The sequence below is a fragment of the Oncorhynchus kisutch genome, linkage group LG2 (genome assembly GCF_002021735.2).
Source record: "Oncorhynchus kisutch isolate 150728-3 linkage group LG2, Okis_V2, whole genome shotgun sequence".
Lineage (NCBI taxonomy): Eukaryota > Metazoa > Chordata > Actinopteri > Salmoniformes > Salmonidae > Oncorhynchus > Oncorhynchus kisutch.
The window spans coordinates 64,936,433-64,954,305 of record NC_034175.2 but is presented as its reverse complement, the minus strand read 5'-3'; the positions used below and the strand labels follow the sequence as shown (position 1 = coordinate 64,954,305).

Sequence of the window (17,873 nt, the reverse complement as noted above, 5' to 3'; positions counted from 1 at the left end):
GCACCAGTCTCTCCAGCAGCAAAGCACCCCCACAACATGATGCTGCCACCCACGTGCTTCACGGTTGGGATGGTGTTCTTCGGCTTGCAAGCCTCCCCCTTTTTCTTCCTAACATAACGATGGTGATAATGGCCAAACGGTTCTATTTTTGTTTCATCAGACCAAAGGACATTTCTCCAAAAAGTATGATCTTTGTCCCCATGTGCAGTTGCAAACCGCAGTCTGGCTTTTTATGGCGGTTTTAGAGCAGTGGCTTCTTCCTTGCTGAGTGGCCTTTTAGGTTATGTCGATATAGGACCTGTTTTACTGTGGATATAGATACTTTTCAACCCGTTTCCTCCAGAATCTTCACACGGTCCTTTGCTGTTGTTCTGGGATTGATTTGCACTTTTCGCAACAAAGTACGATCATCTCTAGGAGACAGAACCTTCCTTCCTGAGCGGTATGACGGCTGCGTGGTCGCACAGGGTTTATATATGCATACTATTGTTCGTTCAGATGAACGTGGTACCTTCAGGCATTTGGAAATTAATCCCAAGGATGAATCAGACTTGTGGAGGTCTACAATTTTGTTTCTGAGGTCTTGGCTGATTTCTTTTGATTTTCTCATGATGTCAAGGAAAGAGGCATTGAGTTTGAAGGTAGATCTTGAAATACATCCAGAGATACACCTCCAATTGACTCAAATGATGTCAATTAGCCTATCAGAAGCTTTTAAAGCCATGAAATCATTTTCTGGAATTTTCCAAGCTGTTTAAAGGCACAGTCAACTTAGTGCATGTAAACTTCTGACGCACTGGAATTGTGATACAGTGAATAATAAGTGAAATAATCAGTCTGTAAACAATTGTTGGAAAAATTACTTGTGTCATGCACAAAGTAAATGTCCTAACCGACTTGCCAAAACTAAGCATTTCACTACACTCGCATTAACATCTGCTAACCATGTGTATGTGACCAATTAAATTTGATTTGTTACCATTACATTTGTTAAGTGGTTGAAAAATGAGTTTTAATGACTCCAACCTAAGTGTATGTAAACTTCCGACTTCAACTATAGATACCGTGTATCTAGAGATAGATACTGTGTATCTGCAGCCATAGTACTTATATCTATGGCTGCAGATACATAGTATCTACAGTTGAAGTCGGAAGATTCCGTGTATCTGCAGCCATAGAGATAGACACTGTGTATCTGCAGCCATAGAGATAGATACTGTGTATCTGCAGCCATAGAGGTAGATACTATGTATCTGCAGCCATAGAGGTAGATACCATGTATCTGCAGCCATAGAGGTAGATACCATGTATCTGCAGCCATAGAGGTAGATACTGTGTATCTGCAGCCATAGAGGTAGATACTATGTATCTGCAGCCATAGAGGTAGATACTATGTATCTGCAGCCATAGAGATAGATACCGTGCATCTGCAGCCATAGAGATACAGTAGATACCGTTTATCTGTTTATACAATGTGCCAAGCTTTTAGCGTCATACCCAAGAAACTCGAGGGTGTAATCACTGCAAAAGGTGCTTCAACAAAGTACTGAGTAAAGTGTCTGAATACTTATGTAAATGTGATATTTCCGTTTTTAATTTTGAATGCATTTGCAAACATTTCTAGAAACCTGTTTTTGCTTCGTCATTATGGGGTATTGTGTGTAGGTTGATGAGGATGATTATTTTTTGGATCCATTTAAGTATAAGGTGGTAACATAACAAAATGTGTAAAGAGTCAAGGGGTCTGAAAATGTTCCCAAATGAACTGTAGGGCCACAGCAATGGGGGGGGGGGGGGGGGGGGGGTGAGGAGTAATATGACCAGGTAAGTTTGAAGAACATTCAGAACTTTACCTGCACATATGTAGCCATGAGTTGTTGGGCGCACTGTGGTTGGTGGAGCAGGAGTAGAGAGAGAGAGCAGCAATGGGGAAAAGAATGAGACATGTAAGACAAAGATAATGCAGAGTGAATACACTCCATGAAATGTTACAATGGCAATGAAAGTAACTCGGACAGGATTGCATACTTTACCTTGTTGACCCTGTCAGCAACATTCTCTGAAATGGCAAAGATGGAAGACAGAAATGATACAACAGCAAGTAACGATTGAAGCGTGAATATAGTAGTTACACACACACACACATACAAAATAACAGCTGAAAGCCATCACAATTTGGATGAATAACGATGTGGAAGTTGCAGACATACAGTACCAGTCAAACGTTTGGGTACACCTATTCAATGCAGTCATGACACACACCTCATGTTTATATGGCTGTTTATATAGCTGAGGACTGTAGCATATCCAGAGCCTTCAGAAAGTATTCATACCCCTTGACTTATTCCACATTTGACTATTTTCAACATTGTAGAATAATAATGAACACATCAAAACTATGGAATAACACACATGGAATCATGAAACATAAAAAGTGTTCAGCAAATCAAAATATATTTTAGACTCTTTAAAGTAGCCACCCTTTGCCTTGATGACAGCTTTGCACACTCTTGTCATTCTCTCAACCAGCTTCACCTGAAATGCTTTTCCAGTAGTCTTAAAGGAGTTCCCTTATGATGAGCACTTGTTGGCTGCTTTTCCTTGTTTCTGCCGTCCAACTCATCCCAAACCATCTTAAAATTGGGTTGAGGTCGGTGATTGTAGAGGCCAGGTCATCTGATGCAGTACTCCATCACTCTCCTTCTTGGTCAAATAGCCCTTACACAACCTGGAGGTGTGTTGGGTCATTGTCCTGTTGAAAAACAAATGATAGTCCTAATAAGCGCTAACCAGATGGGATGGCGTGTGCAAGAATACTGTGGTAGCCATGCTGGTAAAGTGTCCCTTGAATTCTAAATAGATCACAGACAGTGTCACCAGAAAAGCATCCCCACACCATCACACCTCCTCCTCCATGCTTCATGGTGGGAACGACACACATGCAGAGATCATCCGTTCACCTACTCTGTGTCTCACAAAGACACGGCGGTTGGAACCAACAATCTCAAATTTGGACTCATTAGACCAAAGGACAGATTTCCACCAGTCTAATGTCCATTGCTCGTGTTTTTTGGCCCAAGCAAGTTTCTTCTTCTTATTTGTGTCCTTTAGTAGTGGTTTCTTAGCAGCAATTCGACCATGAAGGACTGATTCACACAGTCTCCTCTGAACAGTTGATGTTGAGATGTCTCTGCTACTTGAACTCTGTGAAGCATTTATTTGGGCTGCAGTTTCTAAGGCTGGTAACTTTAATTAACTTATCTTCTTCAGCAGCGGTAACTCTGGGTCTTCCATTCCTGTGGCGGTCCTCATGAGAGCCAGTTTCATCGCAGCGCTTGATGCTTTTTGTGACTGCATTTGAAGAACCTTTCAAAGTACTTGAAATTTTCCGAATTGACTGACCTTCATGTCATTCTTGCCATAATAAGGACTTGGTCTTTTACCAAATAGGGGGAGAAATAAATATTCTGTATACCAACCCTGCCTTGTCACAACACAACTGATTGGCTCAAATGCATTAAGAAGGAAATAAATTCCATAAATTTACTTTTAACAAGGCACACCTGTTAATTGAAATGCATTCCAGGTGACCACCTCATGAGGCTGGTTGAGAGAATGCCAAGAATGTGCAAAGCTGTCATCAAGGCAAAGGGTGGCTACTTTGAAGAATCTAAAATATGTTTTGACATGTTGAACACTTTTTTGGTTACTACATGTTTCCATGTGGGTTATTTCATAGTTTTGTTGTGTTCACTATTATTCTACGGTGTAGAAAATAGTAAAAAATAAAGAAAAACCCTTGAATGAGTTGCTGTGTCCAAACTTTTGACTGGTACTGTACATGATGATGGTAATTTCATGGAGACTGGAGAGACTCACACTCTCAACCAGGGCCAGGTGCTCCTTTGATTGGCTAAAGTTTTTGCCCATCGCCAGAGCGGTGGCTGTGCCGTCCAGGCATTGGCTCATCCAGGTCTGGTACTCTTCCTGGTTTGGGAGGCGGTCCCAGAAGATCTTGAAGGCCTCCCACACCGTCTCCTGACACACTGAACACACACGCCACACACAGGTCACATATTGGCGAAAGAACCCATTCTTTCTGTCTCTGGGGATTACAAGGGACATTGATGAAAACTACAGTATGCAGGCTGTGGCTGTCTAGTTCTAGAGCTGTGACCCCTGAGGTAAATCTTAGCTGGCATATTAGCTCATGTGTCGATCACAGTGTGACTATAAGTGTTACAGTACATACCCCCCACCAGGTCAGAGTTAACTGATTCCATGTTTAGCCCTGCCACAGCAGGGTTGTGGTTACGCAGACTTGCTGTGTGCCTATCTGCCTGACCTCAGTATCACTCTCCACTGTCATGCCAATGCCAAACCAGTGATGTAACCCTTCTCCATAAATCAGCTTACAAGTCACCAACCCAATGACCTGCAGCTACCTACCCAACCCTCACTGCTTTTCCTCTACATCTACACTCTTAAGAAAAAGGGTTCCAAAAGGGTTCTTCGTGTCCCCATAGGATAACCTTTTTTTTTTTTTACTTCCGGGTAGAACCCTTTTGGGTGCCATGTAGAACCCTCTATGGAAATCGTTTTACATGGAACCCAAAAAGGTTCTACCTGGAAGCAAAACATTGGTTGTCCTATGGGGACAGCCAAAAACCCTTTTAGGTTCTAGATAGCACTTTTTTTCTAAGTGTGTACTGTCTCATCCCTGGACCCAAAGTATTTCCCCAATCCCCATATCATCAAGCTTCTCCTGGATTAATACAGTTAAAGATTTTTTTTTATTTATTTATTTTATTTCACCTTTATTTAACCAGGTAGGCTAGTTGAGAACAAGTTCTCATTTGCAACTGCGACCTGGCCAAGATAAAGCATAGCAGTGTGAGCATACAACAAAGAGTTACACATGGAGTAAACAATTAACAAGTCAATAACACAGTAGAAAACGAAGGGGGGGTCTATATACAATGTGTGCAAAAGGCATGAGGAGGTAGGCAAATAATTACAATTTTGCAGATTAACACTGGAGTGATAAAAGATCAGATGGTCATGTACAGGTAGAGATATTGGTGTGCAGAAGAGCAGAAAAGTAAATAAATAGAAACAGTACGGGGATGAGGTAGGTGAAAAGGGTGGGCTATTTACCAATAGACTATGTACAGCTGCAGCGATCGGTTAGCTGCTCAGATAGCTGATGTTTGAAGTTGGTGAGGGAGATAAAAGTCTCCAACTTCAGCGATTTTTGCAATTCGTTCCAGTCACAGGCAGCAGAGTACTGGAACGAAAGGCGGCCAAATGAGGTGTTGGCTTTAGGGATGATCAGTGAGATACACCTGCTGGAGCGCGTGCTACGGATGGGTGTTGCCATCGTGACCAGTGAGCTGAGATAAGGCGGAGCTTTACCTAGCATAGACTTGTAGATGACCTGGAGCCAGTGGGTCTGGCGACGAATATGTAGCGAGGGCCAGCCGACTAGAGCATACAAGTCGCAGTGGTGGGTAGTATAAGGTGCTTTAGTGACAAAACGGATGGCACTGTGATAGACTGCATCCAGTTTGCTGAGTAGAGTGTTGGAAGCCATTTTGTAGATGACATCGCCGAAGTCGAGGATCGGTAGGATAGTCAGTTTTACTAGGGTAAGCTTGGCGGCTTGAGTGAAGGAGGCTTTGTTGCGGAATAGAAAGCCGACTCTTGATTTGATTTTCGATTGGAGATGTTTGATATGAGTCTGGAAGGAGAGTTTGCGGTCTAGCCAGACACCTAGGTACTTATAGACGTCCACATATTCTAGGTCGGAACCATCCAGGGTGGTGATGCTAGTCGGGCATGCAGGTGCAGGCAGCGACCGGTTGAAAAGCATGCATTTGGTCTTACTAGCGTTTAAGAGCAGTTGGAGGCCACGGAAGGAGTGTTGTATGGCATTGAAGCTTGTTTGGAGGTTAGATAGCACAGTGTCCAGAGACGGGCCGAAAGTATATAGAATGGTGTCGTCTGCGTAGAGGTGGATCAGGGAATCGCCCGCAGCAAGAGCAACATCATTGATATACACAGAGAAAAGAGTCGGCCCGAGAATTGAACCCTGTGGCACCCCCATAGAGACTGCCAGAGGACCGGACAGCATGCCCTCCGATTTGACACACTGAACTCTGTCTGCAAAGTAATTGGTGAACCAGGCAAGGCAGTCATCCGAAAAACCGAGGCTACTGAGTCTGCCGATAAGAATATGGTGATTGACAGAGTCGAAAGCCTTGGCGAGGTCGATGAAGACGGCTGCACAGTACTGTCTTTTATCGATGGCGGTTATGATGTCGTTTAGTACCTTGAGTGTGGCTGAGGTGCACCCATGACCGGCTCGGAAACCAGATTGCACAGCGGAGAAGGTACGGTGGGATTCGAGATGGTCAGTGACCTGTTTGTTGACTTGGCTTTCGAAGACCTTGGATAGGCAGGGCAGGATGGATATAGGTCTGTAACAGTTTGGGTCCAGGGTGTCTCCCCCTTTGAAGAGGGGGATGACTGCGGCAGCTTTCCAATCCTTGGGGATCTCAGACGAGATGAAAGAGAGGTTGAACAGGCTGGTAATAGGGGTTGCGACAATGGTGGCAGATAGTTTCAGAAATAGAGGGTCCAGATTGTCAAGCCCAGCTGATTTGTACGGGTCCAGGTTTTGCAGCTCTTTCAGAACATCTGCTATCTGGATTTGGGTAAAGGAGAACCTGGAGAGGCTTGGGCGAGGAGCTGCGGGGGGGGCGGAGCTGTTGGCCGAGGTTGAAGTAGCCAGGCGGAAGGCATGGCCAGCCGTTGAGAAATGCTTATTGAAGTTTTCGATAATCATGGATTTATCAGTGGTGACCGTGTTACCTAGCCTCAGTGCAGTGGGCAGCTGGGAGGAGGTGCTCTTGTTCTCCATGGACTTCACAGTGTCCCAGAACTTTTTGGAGTTGGAGCTACAGGATGCAAACTTCTGCCTGAAGAAGCTGGCCTTAGCTTTCCTGACTGACTGCGTGTATTGGTTCCGGACTTCCCTGAACAGTTGCATATCACGGGGACTATTCGATGCTATTGCAGTCCGCCACAGGATGTTTTTGTGCTGGTCGAGGGCAGTCAGGTCTGGGGTGAACCAAGGGCTGTATCTGTTCTTAGTTCTGCATTTTTTGAACGGAGCATGCTTATCTAAAATGGTGAGGAAGTTACTTTTAAAGAATGACCAGGCATCCTCAACTGACGGGATGAGGTCAATGTCCTTCCAGGATACCCGGGCCAGGTCGATTAGAAAGGCCTGAGTTCATACAGCATAGTATCTGCCCAAAACCATAATGCTGTCCCAACTATTCTCTTCTCAATTCAGCTCATCTACATGGGAGGGGCCGTGCACCTATATAATATTGCACTATATTTCCTCAATCACTGTGCTTACCTCACCTACCTGCATCTATACTCTTACATTCACCAACCACAGCCCCGGTCTACAGAGCAACAGGGTGGGATTTGTTCCAGTCCAGCTGGAGGAACGTCTTGATGAGCAGATGTTGAGTTGAATCAGGTCTGTTAGTAAGTGCTGGGCTGAAACTAAAGTTTTGGTTGCCAAATTGGACCAATCTCTTGAAAGTCATTAGTTAATTTATGTATTTATTTACTGTACAAAGAAAACATCCTGGAATAGCATGGTAGCAGTTTATAATAACTGCACCTAATAAAGCATTCATAATGGATTTGTAAATCATTTATTCATCGATGCTCCATTCAAATAAAATCTAATGAATTCAAGTTTTATTGGTCACATACACATGTCTAGCTGATGTTATTGTTGGTGTAGAGGAATGCAATGGACACAATGCTTATGTTCCTAGCTCCAACAGTGCAGTAACATCTAACCATACACAACAATACACACAAATCTAAAAGTACAAGAATGGAATTAAGAAATATGTAAATATTAGGGCGAGCAATATCAGAACGGCATTGATACCTCCTTATAAACCATTTACTTGTCACATCCTGACCATAGAGAGTCCTTATTTTCTATGGTAGAGTAGGTCAGGGCGTGACTGGGGGGGTTAGTCTAGTTTATTATTTATATGTGGGGTTCTAGGTTAGTTTTTCTATGTTGGTGATTGTGTATGATTCCCAATTAGAGGTAATCGTTGTCTCTAATTGGGGATCATATTTAAGTAGCTGTTTTTCCCACCTGTGTTTGTGGGATATTGTTTTGAGTTAGTGCACGTAGCATCTCTGTAGTCACGGTTCATTGTTAGTTTATTGTTTATTTGTTTTTGTCTTTGCTAAGTTTCACTTTATCATTAAATTATGTGGAACTCAACATCCGCTGCGACTCGGTCCGATATTTATTCTAACGAATGTGACATTACTACTATTCATTAGTTAAGTATTTCGTGGGCTGTATTGAGTGGCCAGTGTAATTTCTCACAAAAAGATGGACATGTCATGAGTAGACATTCCAACAAAACCAGATGCTCCTTAAGGTCTCAAAATATTCTAGAACATATCAATGGTAAAACAATAAGCACACAACACAGGACGTTAAAGGAAATATATCCAACATTTTATTCACACAAACGGTTGTGAAACAACTGTTGAAAAGACTTGAGGTAGAGTTGTAACGTTAATATTTTGCTAAAGTTGGCAACCTCACGACCGCGAACTAATCATACAGGGAGATGTAGCCTACACACAACAGCTGGCTGGACCGGATCCTTTTTGTTATTTCATTACTACTACTACTATGGTGATTGAGGTATACATGTTTGATGTACGGTTTGCAGGTAGAAATGTTACATACTGTATACAACATTTAAATCTTCCAGTGCTTCAGTCTTTTAACCGCAGACAAATAGCAACCAAAAAATGACACCGCCTCGCAAGAGCAGCAACACAGATGAATGAATAACAGCGCACATGGGAAAATAGCTTCTGTTGTGATCAAAGCAAAAATAGCCTATATGAAAGTAAGAGAGTAAACATTGTTTCTAGTTGAGGTTAGTTACAAGTCAAGTGTTCTGGCTTTGCATCCTTCAAAAGATTGACTAGTGACTGAAGTGACCTCTGAGGAAGAGCCGGGCCAATCAGCTCAATTACACAACACAACTGAAAAATGTACATTTTCCAAATGAGAGGCTTGCATGAACTATTCTGTATGCAAAATGAATGCTAAGCATTGGACAGCTGATGAATTGGAGCTTCATGTCAAATAGTGTAACGGCTCTCGTTTGTTGAATGAAGAGTGGACCAAGACGCAGCGTGGAAATGAAGAGTGGACCAAGACGCAGCGTGGAAATGAAGAGTGGACCAAGACGCAGCGTGGAAATGAAGAGTGGACCAAGACGCAGCGTGGAAATGAAGAGTGGACCAAGACGCAGCGTGGAAATGGAGAGTGGACCAAGACGCAGCGTGGAAATGAAGAGTGGACCAAGACGCAGCGTGGAAATGAAGAGTGGACCAAGACGCAGCGTGGAAATGAAGAGTGGACCAAGACGCAGCGTGGAAATGAAGAGTGGACCAAGACGCAGCGTGGAAATGAAGAGTGGACCAAGACGCAGCGTGGAAATGAAGAGTGGACCAAGACGCAGCGTGGAAATGAAGAGTGGACCAAGACGCAGCGTGGAAATGGAGAGTGGACCAAGACGCAGCGTGGAAATGAAGAGTGGACCAAGACGCTGCGTGGAAATGGAGAGTGGACCAAGACGCAGCGTGGAAATGAAGAGTGGACCAAGACGCAGCGTGGAAATGAAGAGTGGACCAAGACGCAGCGTGGAAATGAAGAGTGGACCAAGACGCAGCGTGGAAATGAAGAGTGGACCAAGACGCAGCGTGGAAATGAAGAGTGGACCAAGACGCAGCGTGGAAATGGAGAGTGGACCAAGACGCAGCGTGGAAATGAAGAGTGGACCAAGACGCAGCGTGGAAATGAAGAGTGGACCAAGACGCAGCGTGGAAATGAAGAGTGGACCAAGACGCAGCGTGGAAATGAAGAGTGGACCAAGACGCAGCGTGGAAATGAAGAGTGGACCAAGACGCAGCGTGGAAATGAAGAGTGGACCAAGACGCAGCGTGGAAATGAAGAGTGGACCAAGACGCAGCGTGGAAATGGAGAGTGGACCAAGACGCAGCGTGGAAATGAAGAGTGGACCAAGACGCAGCGTGGAAATGAAGAGTGGACCAAGACGCAGCGTGGAAATGAAGAGTGGACCAAGACGCAGCGTGGAAATGAAGAGTGGACCAAGACGCAGCGTGGAAATGAAGAGTGGACCAAGACGCAGCGTGGAAATGGAGAGTGGACCAAGACGCAGCGTGGAAATGAGAGTGGACCAAGACGCAGCGTGGAAATGAAGAGTGGACCAAGACGCAGCGTGGAAATGAAGAGTGGACCAAGACGCAGCGTGGAAATGAAGAGTGGACCAAGACGCAGCGTGGAAATGAGAGTGGACCAAGACGCAGCGTGGAAATGAAGAGTGGACCAAGACGCAGCGTGGAAATGAAGAGTGGACCAAGACGCAGCGTGGAAATGAAGAGTGGACCAAGACGCAGCGTGGAAATGGAGAGTGGACCAAGACGCAGCGTGGAAATGAAGAGTGGACCAAGACGCAGCGTGGAAATGAAGAGTGGACCAAGACGCAGCGTGGAAATGGAGAGTGGACCAAGACGCAGCGTGGAAATGAAGAGTGGACCAAGACGCAGCGTGGAAATGAAGAGTGGACCAAGACGCAGCGTGGAAATGAAGAGTGGACCAAGACGCAGCGTGGAAATGAAGAGTGGACCAAGACGCAGCGTGGAAATGAAGAGTGGACCAAGACGCAGCGTGGAAATGGAGAGTGGACCAAGACGCAGCGTGGAAATGAGAGTGGACCAAGACGCAGCGTGGAAATGAAGAGTGGACCAAGACGCAGCGTGGAAATGGAGAGTGGACCAAGACGCAGCGTGGAAATGAAGAGTGGACCAAGACGCAGCGTGGAAATGAAGAGTGGACCAAGACGCAGCGTGGAAATGAAGAGTGGACCAAGACGCAGCGTGGAAATGAAGAGTGGACCAAGACGCAGCGTGGAAATGAAGAGTGGACCAAGACGCAGCGTGGAAATGAAGAGTGGACCAAGACGCAGCGTGGAAATGAAGAGTGGACCAAGACGCAGCGTGGAAATGAAGAGTGGACCAAGACGCAGCGTGGAAATGAAGAGTGGACCAAGACGCAGCGTGGAAATGGAGAGTGGACCAAGACGCAGCGTGGAAATGAAGAGTGGACCAAGACGCAGCGTGGAAATGAAGAGTGGACCAAGACGCAGCGTGGAAATGAAGAGTGGACCAAGACGCAGCGTGGAAATGGAGAGTGGACCAAGACGCAGCGTGGAAATGAAGAGTGGACCAAGACGCAGCGTGGAAATGAAGAGTGGACCAAGACGCAGCGTGGAAATGGAGAGTGGACCAAGACGCAGCGTGGAAATGAAGAGTGGACCAAGACGCAGCGTGGAAATGAAGAGTGGACCAAGACGCAGCGTGGAAATGAAGAGTGGACCAAGACGCAGCGTGGAAATGGAGAGTGGACCAAGACGCAGCGTGGAAATGAAGAGTGGACCAAGACGCAGCGTGGAAATGGAGAGTGGACCAAGACGCAGCGTGGAAATGGAGAGTGGACCAAGACGCAGCGTGGAAATGAAGAGTGGACCAAGACGCAGCGTGGAAATGGAGAGTGGACCAAGACGCAGCGTGGAAATGAAGAGTGGACCAAGACGCAGCGTGGAAATGAAGAGTGGACCAAGACGCAGCGTGGAAATGAAGAGTGGACCAAGACGCAGCGTGGAAATGAAGAGTGGACCAAGACGCAGCGTGGAAATGAAGAGTGGACCAAGACGCAGCGTGGAAATGAAGAGTGGACCAAGACGCAGCGTGGAAATGAAGAGTGGACCAAGACGCAGCGTGGAAATGGAGAGTGGACCAAGACGCAGCGTGGAAATGAAGAGTGGACCAAGACGCAGCGTGGAAATGGAGAGTGGACCAAGACGCAGCGTGGAAATGGAGAGTGGACCAAGACGCAGCGTGGAAATGAAGAGTGGACCAAGACGCAGCGTGGAAATGGAGAGTGGACCAAGACGCAGCGTGGAAATGAAGAGTGGACCAAGACGCAGCGTGGAAATGAAGAGTGGACCAAGACGCAGCGTGGAAATGAAGAGTGGACCAAGACGCAGCGTGGAAATGAAGAGTGGACCAAGACGCAGCGTGGAAATGAAGAGTGGACCAAGACGCAGCGTGGAAATGAAGAGTGGACCAAGACGCAGCGTGGAAATGAAGAGTGGACCAAGACGCAGCGTGGAAATGAAGAGTGGACCAAGACGCAGCGTGGAAATGAAGAGTGGACCAAGACGCAGCGTGGAAATGAAGAGTGGACCAAGACGCAGCGTGGAAATGGAGAGTGGACCAAGACGCAGCGTGGAAATGAAGAGTGGACCAAGACGCAGCGTGGAAATGGAGAGTGGACCAAGACGCAGCGTGGAAATGGAGAGTGGACCAAGACGCAGCGTGGAAATGACGAGTGGACCAAGACGCAGGTCGGAAATGGAGAGTGGACCAAGACGCAGCGTGGAAATGAAGAGTGGACCAAGACGCAGCGTGGAAATGAAGAGTGGACCAAGACGCAGCGTGGAAATGAAGAGTGGACCAAGACGCAGCGTGGAAATGAAGAGTGGACCAAGACGCAGCGTGGAAATGAAGAGTGGACCAAGACGCAGCGTGGAAATGAAGAGTGGACCAAGACGCAGCGTGGAAATGAAGAGTGGACCAAGACGCAGCGTGGAAATGAAGAGTGGACCAAGACGCAGCGTGGAAATGAAGAGTGGACCAAGACGCAGCGTGGAAATGAAGAGTGGACCAAGACGCAGCGTGGAAATGAAGAGTGGACCAAGACGCAGCGTGGAAATGAAGAGTGGACCAAGACGCAGCGTGGAAATGAAGAGTGGACCAAGACGCAGCGTGGAAATGAAGAGTGGACCAAGACGCAGCGTGGAAATGAAGAGTGGACCAAGACGCAGCGTGGAAATGAAGAGTGGACCAAGACGCAGCGTGGAAATGAAGAGTGGACCAAGACGCAGCGTGGAAATGAAGAGTGGACCAAGACGCAGCGTGGAAATGAAGAGTGGACCAAGACGCAGCGTGGAAATGAAGAGTGGACCAAGACGCAGCGTGGAAATGAAGAGTGGACCAAGACGCAGCGTGGAAATGGAGAGTGGACCAAGACGCAGCGTGGAAATGAAGAGTGGACCAAGACGCAGCGTGGAAATGAAGAGTGGACCAAGACGCAGCGTGGAAATGGTTCATGTTTTTAATATAAAAAAAACACTCAAACAAACGTGAAAGCGAAAAGTTCTGTCAGGAAAAAACCACTAAACAGAAAACAAGATCCCACAAAACCCAAAAGGAAAAATTACTACTTATTTTTGATCCCGAATCAGAGACAAAGATAGACAGCTGCCTCTGATTGGGAACCACACTCGGCCAAAAACAAAGAAATAGAAAACATAGACTTTCCCACATGAGTCACACCCTGACCTGACCAAACATAGAGAATAATAAGGATCTCTAAGGTCAGGGCATGACAAATATAATGTTCATTAGTATCACATGGAATTATTGTCCTAAAATGAAAAGTCATGTAATAGTTATAATTTTTTTCCATAGCATCTCATCTCTATAGTAGGTCGTTGGCGAGTATGTTTCGTTAGTTATTGCTGACAAGATTAACACTGCCATGTCAGCTAAAGCTTTTTAAATTGGTAAAGTACTCTAGTAAACTAACTTGTAGTGATCATAGTTGAATTACCAACCGGGCACGCTCCCCAACTAAATGTATCTTGGGGCCCACAAAAGGCCCTAAGACAATGCCTCCATCCGCTGCTGCCAAGAAACGCTTATGTTAGCATTTAAAAAAAAGGTATTTTACTCAGCGTGTCTGAAGTGTGTCATATCACACTACTACAACAGTGGGACTGTTTTGGAATAAAAGTTTCAATATATTTTGTGTGCTTATTGTTTAACCATTGACATGTTCTAATGGCCATTTTGAGCATCAGATACTGCAGGAATGTCTACCAATGGCATGTCCACCTTTTTGTGAGAAATTAGACTGGTCACTCAAAACATTTACTAATATTTCTCAAGTTTAAATAGCCAACACTATTTTTAACTAATGATTATTAAATGATGTAAACCATATGCCATGGCCATCTCCGTTACCAGAGCTTAACCCAATCGAACACTTACAGGAGATTCTGGAGTGACATCTGAGACGTTTTCCATCACCATTAATACATCTCCAAATGATGGAATTAAGGACCTACAGATTACTACCAAAATAAAGGAATAAGGCCATTGTCATTGAGCCAGAACAGCTTCAATGCACCTTGGAATAGATTCTACAAGCGTCTGGAACTCTACTGGAGGGATGTGACATCATTCTTCCACCAGAAATTACATCATTTAGAGTTTTGTTAATGGTGGTGGAAAACTCTGTCTCAGGCGTCGCTCCAGAATCTCCTGTAAGTGTTCTGGTAACGGAGACGGCCGTGGCATATGGTTTACATCATTTTCATGCTCATCAAACCATTCAGTAACTACACGTGCCCTGTGGATGGGGCATTGTCCTGCTATGGGGGTATAGCCATGGTAGCCAAATTAATAGCCTGCCCAGCATTTTTATACATGACCCTAAGAATGATGGGATGTTAATTGATTAATTAACTCAGGAACCACATCCGTGTGGATGCGCCTGCTTTCAATATACTTTGTATCCCTCATTTACTCTCGTGTTTCCATTATTTTGGCAGTTACTTGTATATTAAACATCTTGTGAATGATCTTATGAATCGTTATTAAATACTTTAAAAGTTGTTTATAAATGTATGAATAACTAGATTACCAACATTTACAATTATGGGAGTAATTAATGAATAAATGGTTTACTAATCCTTTATAAGTGCTTCATTATGTGGAGTTGTAAAGTGCTACCAATAACTTTACTATTCATCGTGAGACAATGCCGGGAGACTCCAGAGTTCGCCAAAAAGCCAAGGATGGAATGTTAGCAACCCTCTAACTTAGTCCAGCCAAGTCAGTGTCTCAGTAACCCACAAGACTGGAATCCCATACAGAGCTATCCTGCACACTGACCACTGATTAGTCCCACTACAGGCCCTACAGACCCACTCACTCCACCATCTCAAAACCCTAAGCCTCTCTCTCTCACCTTGAGTGGCTGGACATATGTTGTGAGAGTTGACTTTTAACCTGCCTGCTCACGCCCAACATCCTTCTGAGTCAGGAATGTCTCTCCCTCCCCCTCTGTGTAGGTGCTGCTACCTGGCTCAAGTCTCTAAAATGGGCTGATCCTCACATACAGTGCGACCTACAGTGTGACATACTTATTGCCAGGAAATTCATCTAAAGTAGAGCAGATGTTGCCTGAAAATTGGATGTTGGAGAGGGAAAATACTTTAGGTTGAGACCCAAATCGCAATGCTGTGATAACACACACCTCATGTTTTTAGGGCTGTAGACTATAGCATATACAGTGCCTTCATAAAATAATCATACCTATTCCACATGTTGTTGTGTTACAGCCTGAATCTCAAATATAACATATATTTTGATTGGTTTGATAATTTTTTGGTTACTACATGATTCCATATGTGTTATTTCATAGTTTTGATGTCTTCACTATTATTCTACAATGTAGAAAATAGTCAAAAAAATAAACTGCAATGAGTAGGTGTGTCCAAACTTTTGCCTGGTACTTTAAGAATTCACACCCTTGAGTCAATACATGTTAGAATCACGTTTGGCCACGATTACATCTGTGAGTATTTCTGGGTAAGTCTCTAAGAGTTTTGCACACCTGGACTGTACAATAATTGCACATTATTCTGTAAAAAAATATTCAAGCTCTGACAAGTTGGTTATTGACCGTTGCTAGACATCCATTTTCATGTCTTGCCATAGATTTTCAAGACGATTTAAGTCAAACTGTAGCTAGACCACTCAGGATCATTCAATGTAATTTTGGTGAGCAATTCCAGTGTATATTCTTTCTTGTTTTTTAGGTTATTGTCCAGCTGAAAGGTGAATTTGTCTCCCAGTGTCTGTTGGTATGCAGACTGAACCAGGTTATCCTGTAGGATTTTGCCTGTGCTTAGCTCTATTCCATTTATTTTTATTTTTTAAAAACTCCCTAGTCCATGCCGATGACAAGCATACCCATAACATGATGGAGCCACCACCATGCTTGAAAATATGAAGAGTGGTACTCAGTGATGTGTTTTGTTGGATTTGCCTTAAACATAACACTTTGTATTCAGGACATACAGTTATTTTACTCCTGAATCACAATTTTACTTCAACGCCTAATTGCAAACAGGATGCATGTTTTGTAATATTCTGTACAGGCTTCCTTCTTTTCACTCTGTCATTTAGATTAGTATTGTGGAGTAACAATGTTGTTGATCCATCCCCAGTTTTCGCCTATCACAGCCATTAAACTCTGTTTTAAAGTCACCATTGGGCTCATGTTGAAATCCCTGAGGGGTTTCCTTCCTCTTCGGCAACTGAGTTAGGAAGGACGCCTGTATCTTTGTAGTAACTGGGTATATGGTTACACCATCCAAAGTGTCCAAAGGGATATTTCATCTCTGCTTTTTATTTCTACCCTACCAATAGGTGCACTTCTTTGCGAGGCATTGGAAACCGTCCTTGGTCTTTGTGGTTGAATCTGTGTTTGAAATGTACTGCTTGAATGAGGGACCTTACAGATAATTTTATGTGTGGGGTACAGAGATGAGGTAGTCATTAAAAAATGATGTTAAACACTATTATTGCACACAGAGTGAGTTCATGCAACTTATTATGTGACTTGTTAAGCAAATTTGTACTCCTGAACTTATTTAGGCTTGCCATAACAACGGGGTTGAATACTTATTGACTCAAGACATTTTAACTTTTAATTTTAAAACAATTTGTTAAAATGTATTAAAAACATAATTCCACTTTGACATTATGGGGTATTGTGTGTAGGCAAATGACACAAAATCTCAATTTAATCCATTTTAAATTCAGGCTGTTTACACAAAATCTCTGAAGCCACTGTAGGCCACACGCACAGACTTGCCACCTCAGATTTGGGGAGGGCCACTTCTTCCTCCATCATTATACATACAGGTGAGTGGTGGTGGTCTTACCTCGCAGGTGAAAGTAGCTGAGGTGATTTGCAATGGATTGTTGCACACCTTCTTCAGCACAAAGTTTGACCCCGCTGGGGAAAAGCACGTTGCGCTTCTGCCGGAGGATAGCGCCATGGTCCTTGTGTGAGACCTTGAGGAGAGGTGAATGAACTATGCTTTGAGGAACCGATAGAATAGGTGATATTCTAACTGTTTTGTAATATAGATCCTGTCCGTCAGGAAGAAGAGGTCCTTCCCCAGATGCAGCGTCTGTGATAAAACGATAAAACGCATTAGACAACAACTCCATCTTAATTGCGAAAGTGTAGCTTGACTGTTTGTTAGGCCTGCATACATACCTGTTCTTACTCCCAAGAGTTCAAACGCTAAGATGAACGAAAGTGTACACAAAAGGCATTTCAATGAAGAGTCCGACATCTTAAATCCGTAGTGGTTTTAACTCCGAAGGGTTGAAAAGGGGTCACGTTGACACGACAGGTACTTCCTTTGGAATCGCACAACAATGTTAGGCCCTCCTTATGAGTTTGCATAGTTCAGAATCCAGAAAATGTATATGTTTTTTTAACCAGTCATTCTGAAGTGATTCTCTCCTCCTTGCTTATGTCGGCTGAGGAAGGTGTGTTCCATGGT

The 17,873-nt window shown here is 44.5% G+C and overlaps 1 protein-coding gene across 1 annotated transcript in view; it reads right to left on the bottom strand.

Annotated features, from left to right (window-relative positions):
• impg2a (interphotoreceptor matrix proteoglycan 2a) overlaps positions 1-17,532 on the bottom strand; it is a 60,563-nt gene extending 43,031 nt beyond the window's left edge. Inside the window, exons 1-4 of the mRNA XM_031802227.1 lie at positions 17,241-17,532; positions 3,880-4,046; positions 2,034-2,059; positions 1,854-1,886 (exon numbers count right to left, since the gene is read on the bottom strand). Coding sequence (XP_031658087.1) covers positions 1,854-1,886; positions 2,034-2,059; positions 3,880-4,046; positions 17,241-17,532 — 518 coding nt within the window. The remainder of the gene's footprint in view (positions 1-1,853; positions 1,887-2,033; positions 2,060-3,879; positions 4,047-17,240) is intronic.
• Between the last annotated feature and the right edge of the window lie 341 nt (positions 17,533-17,873).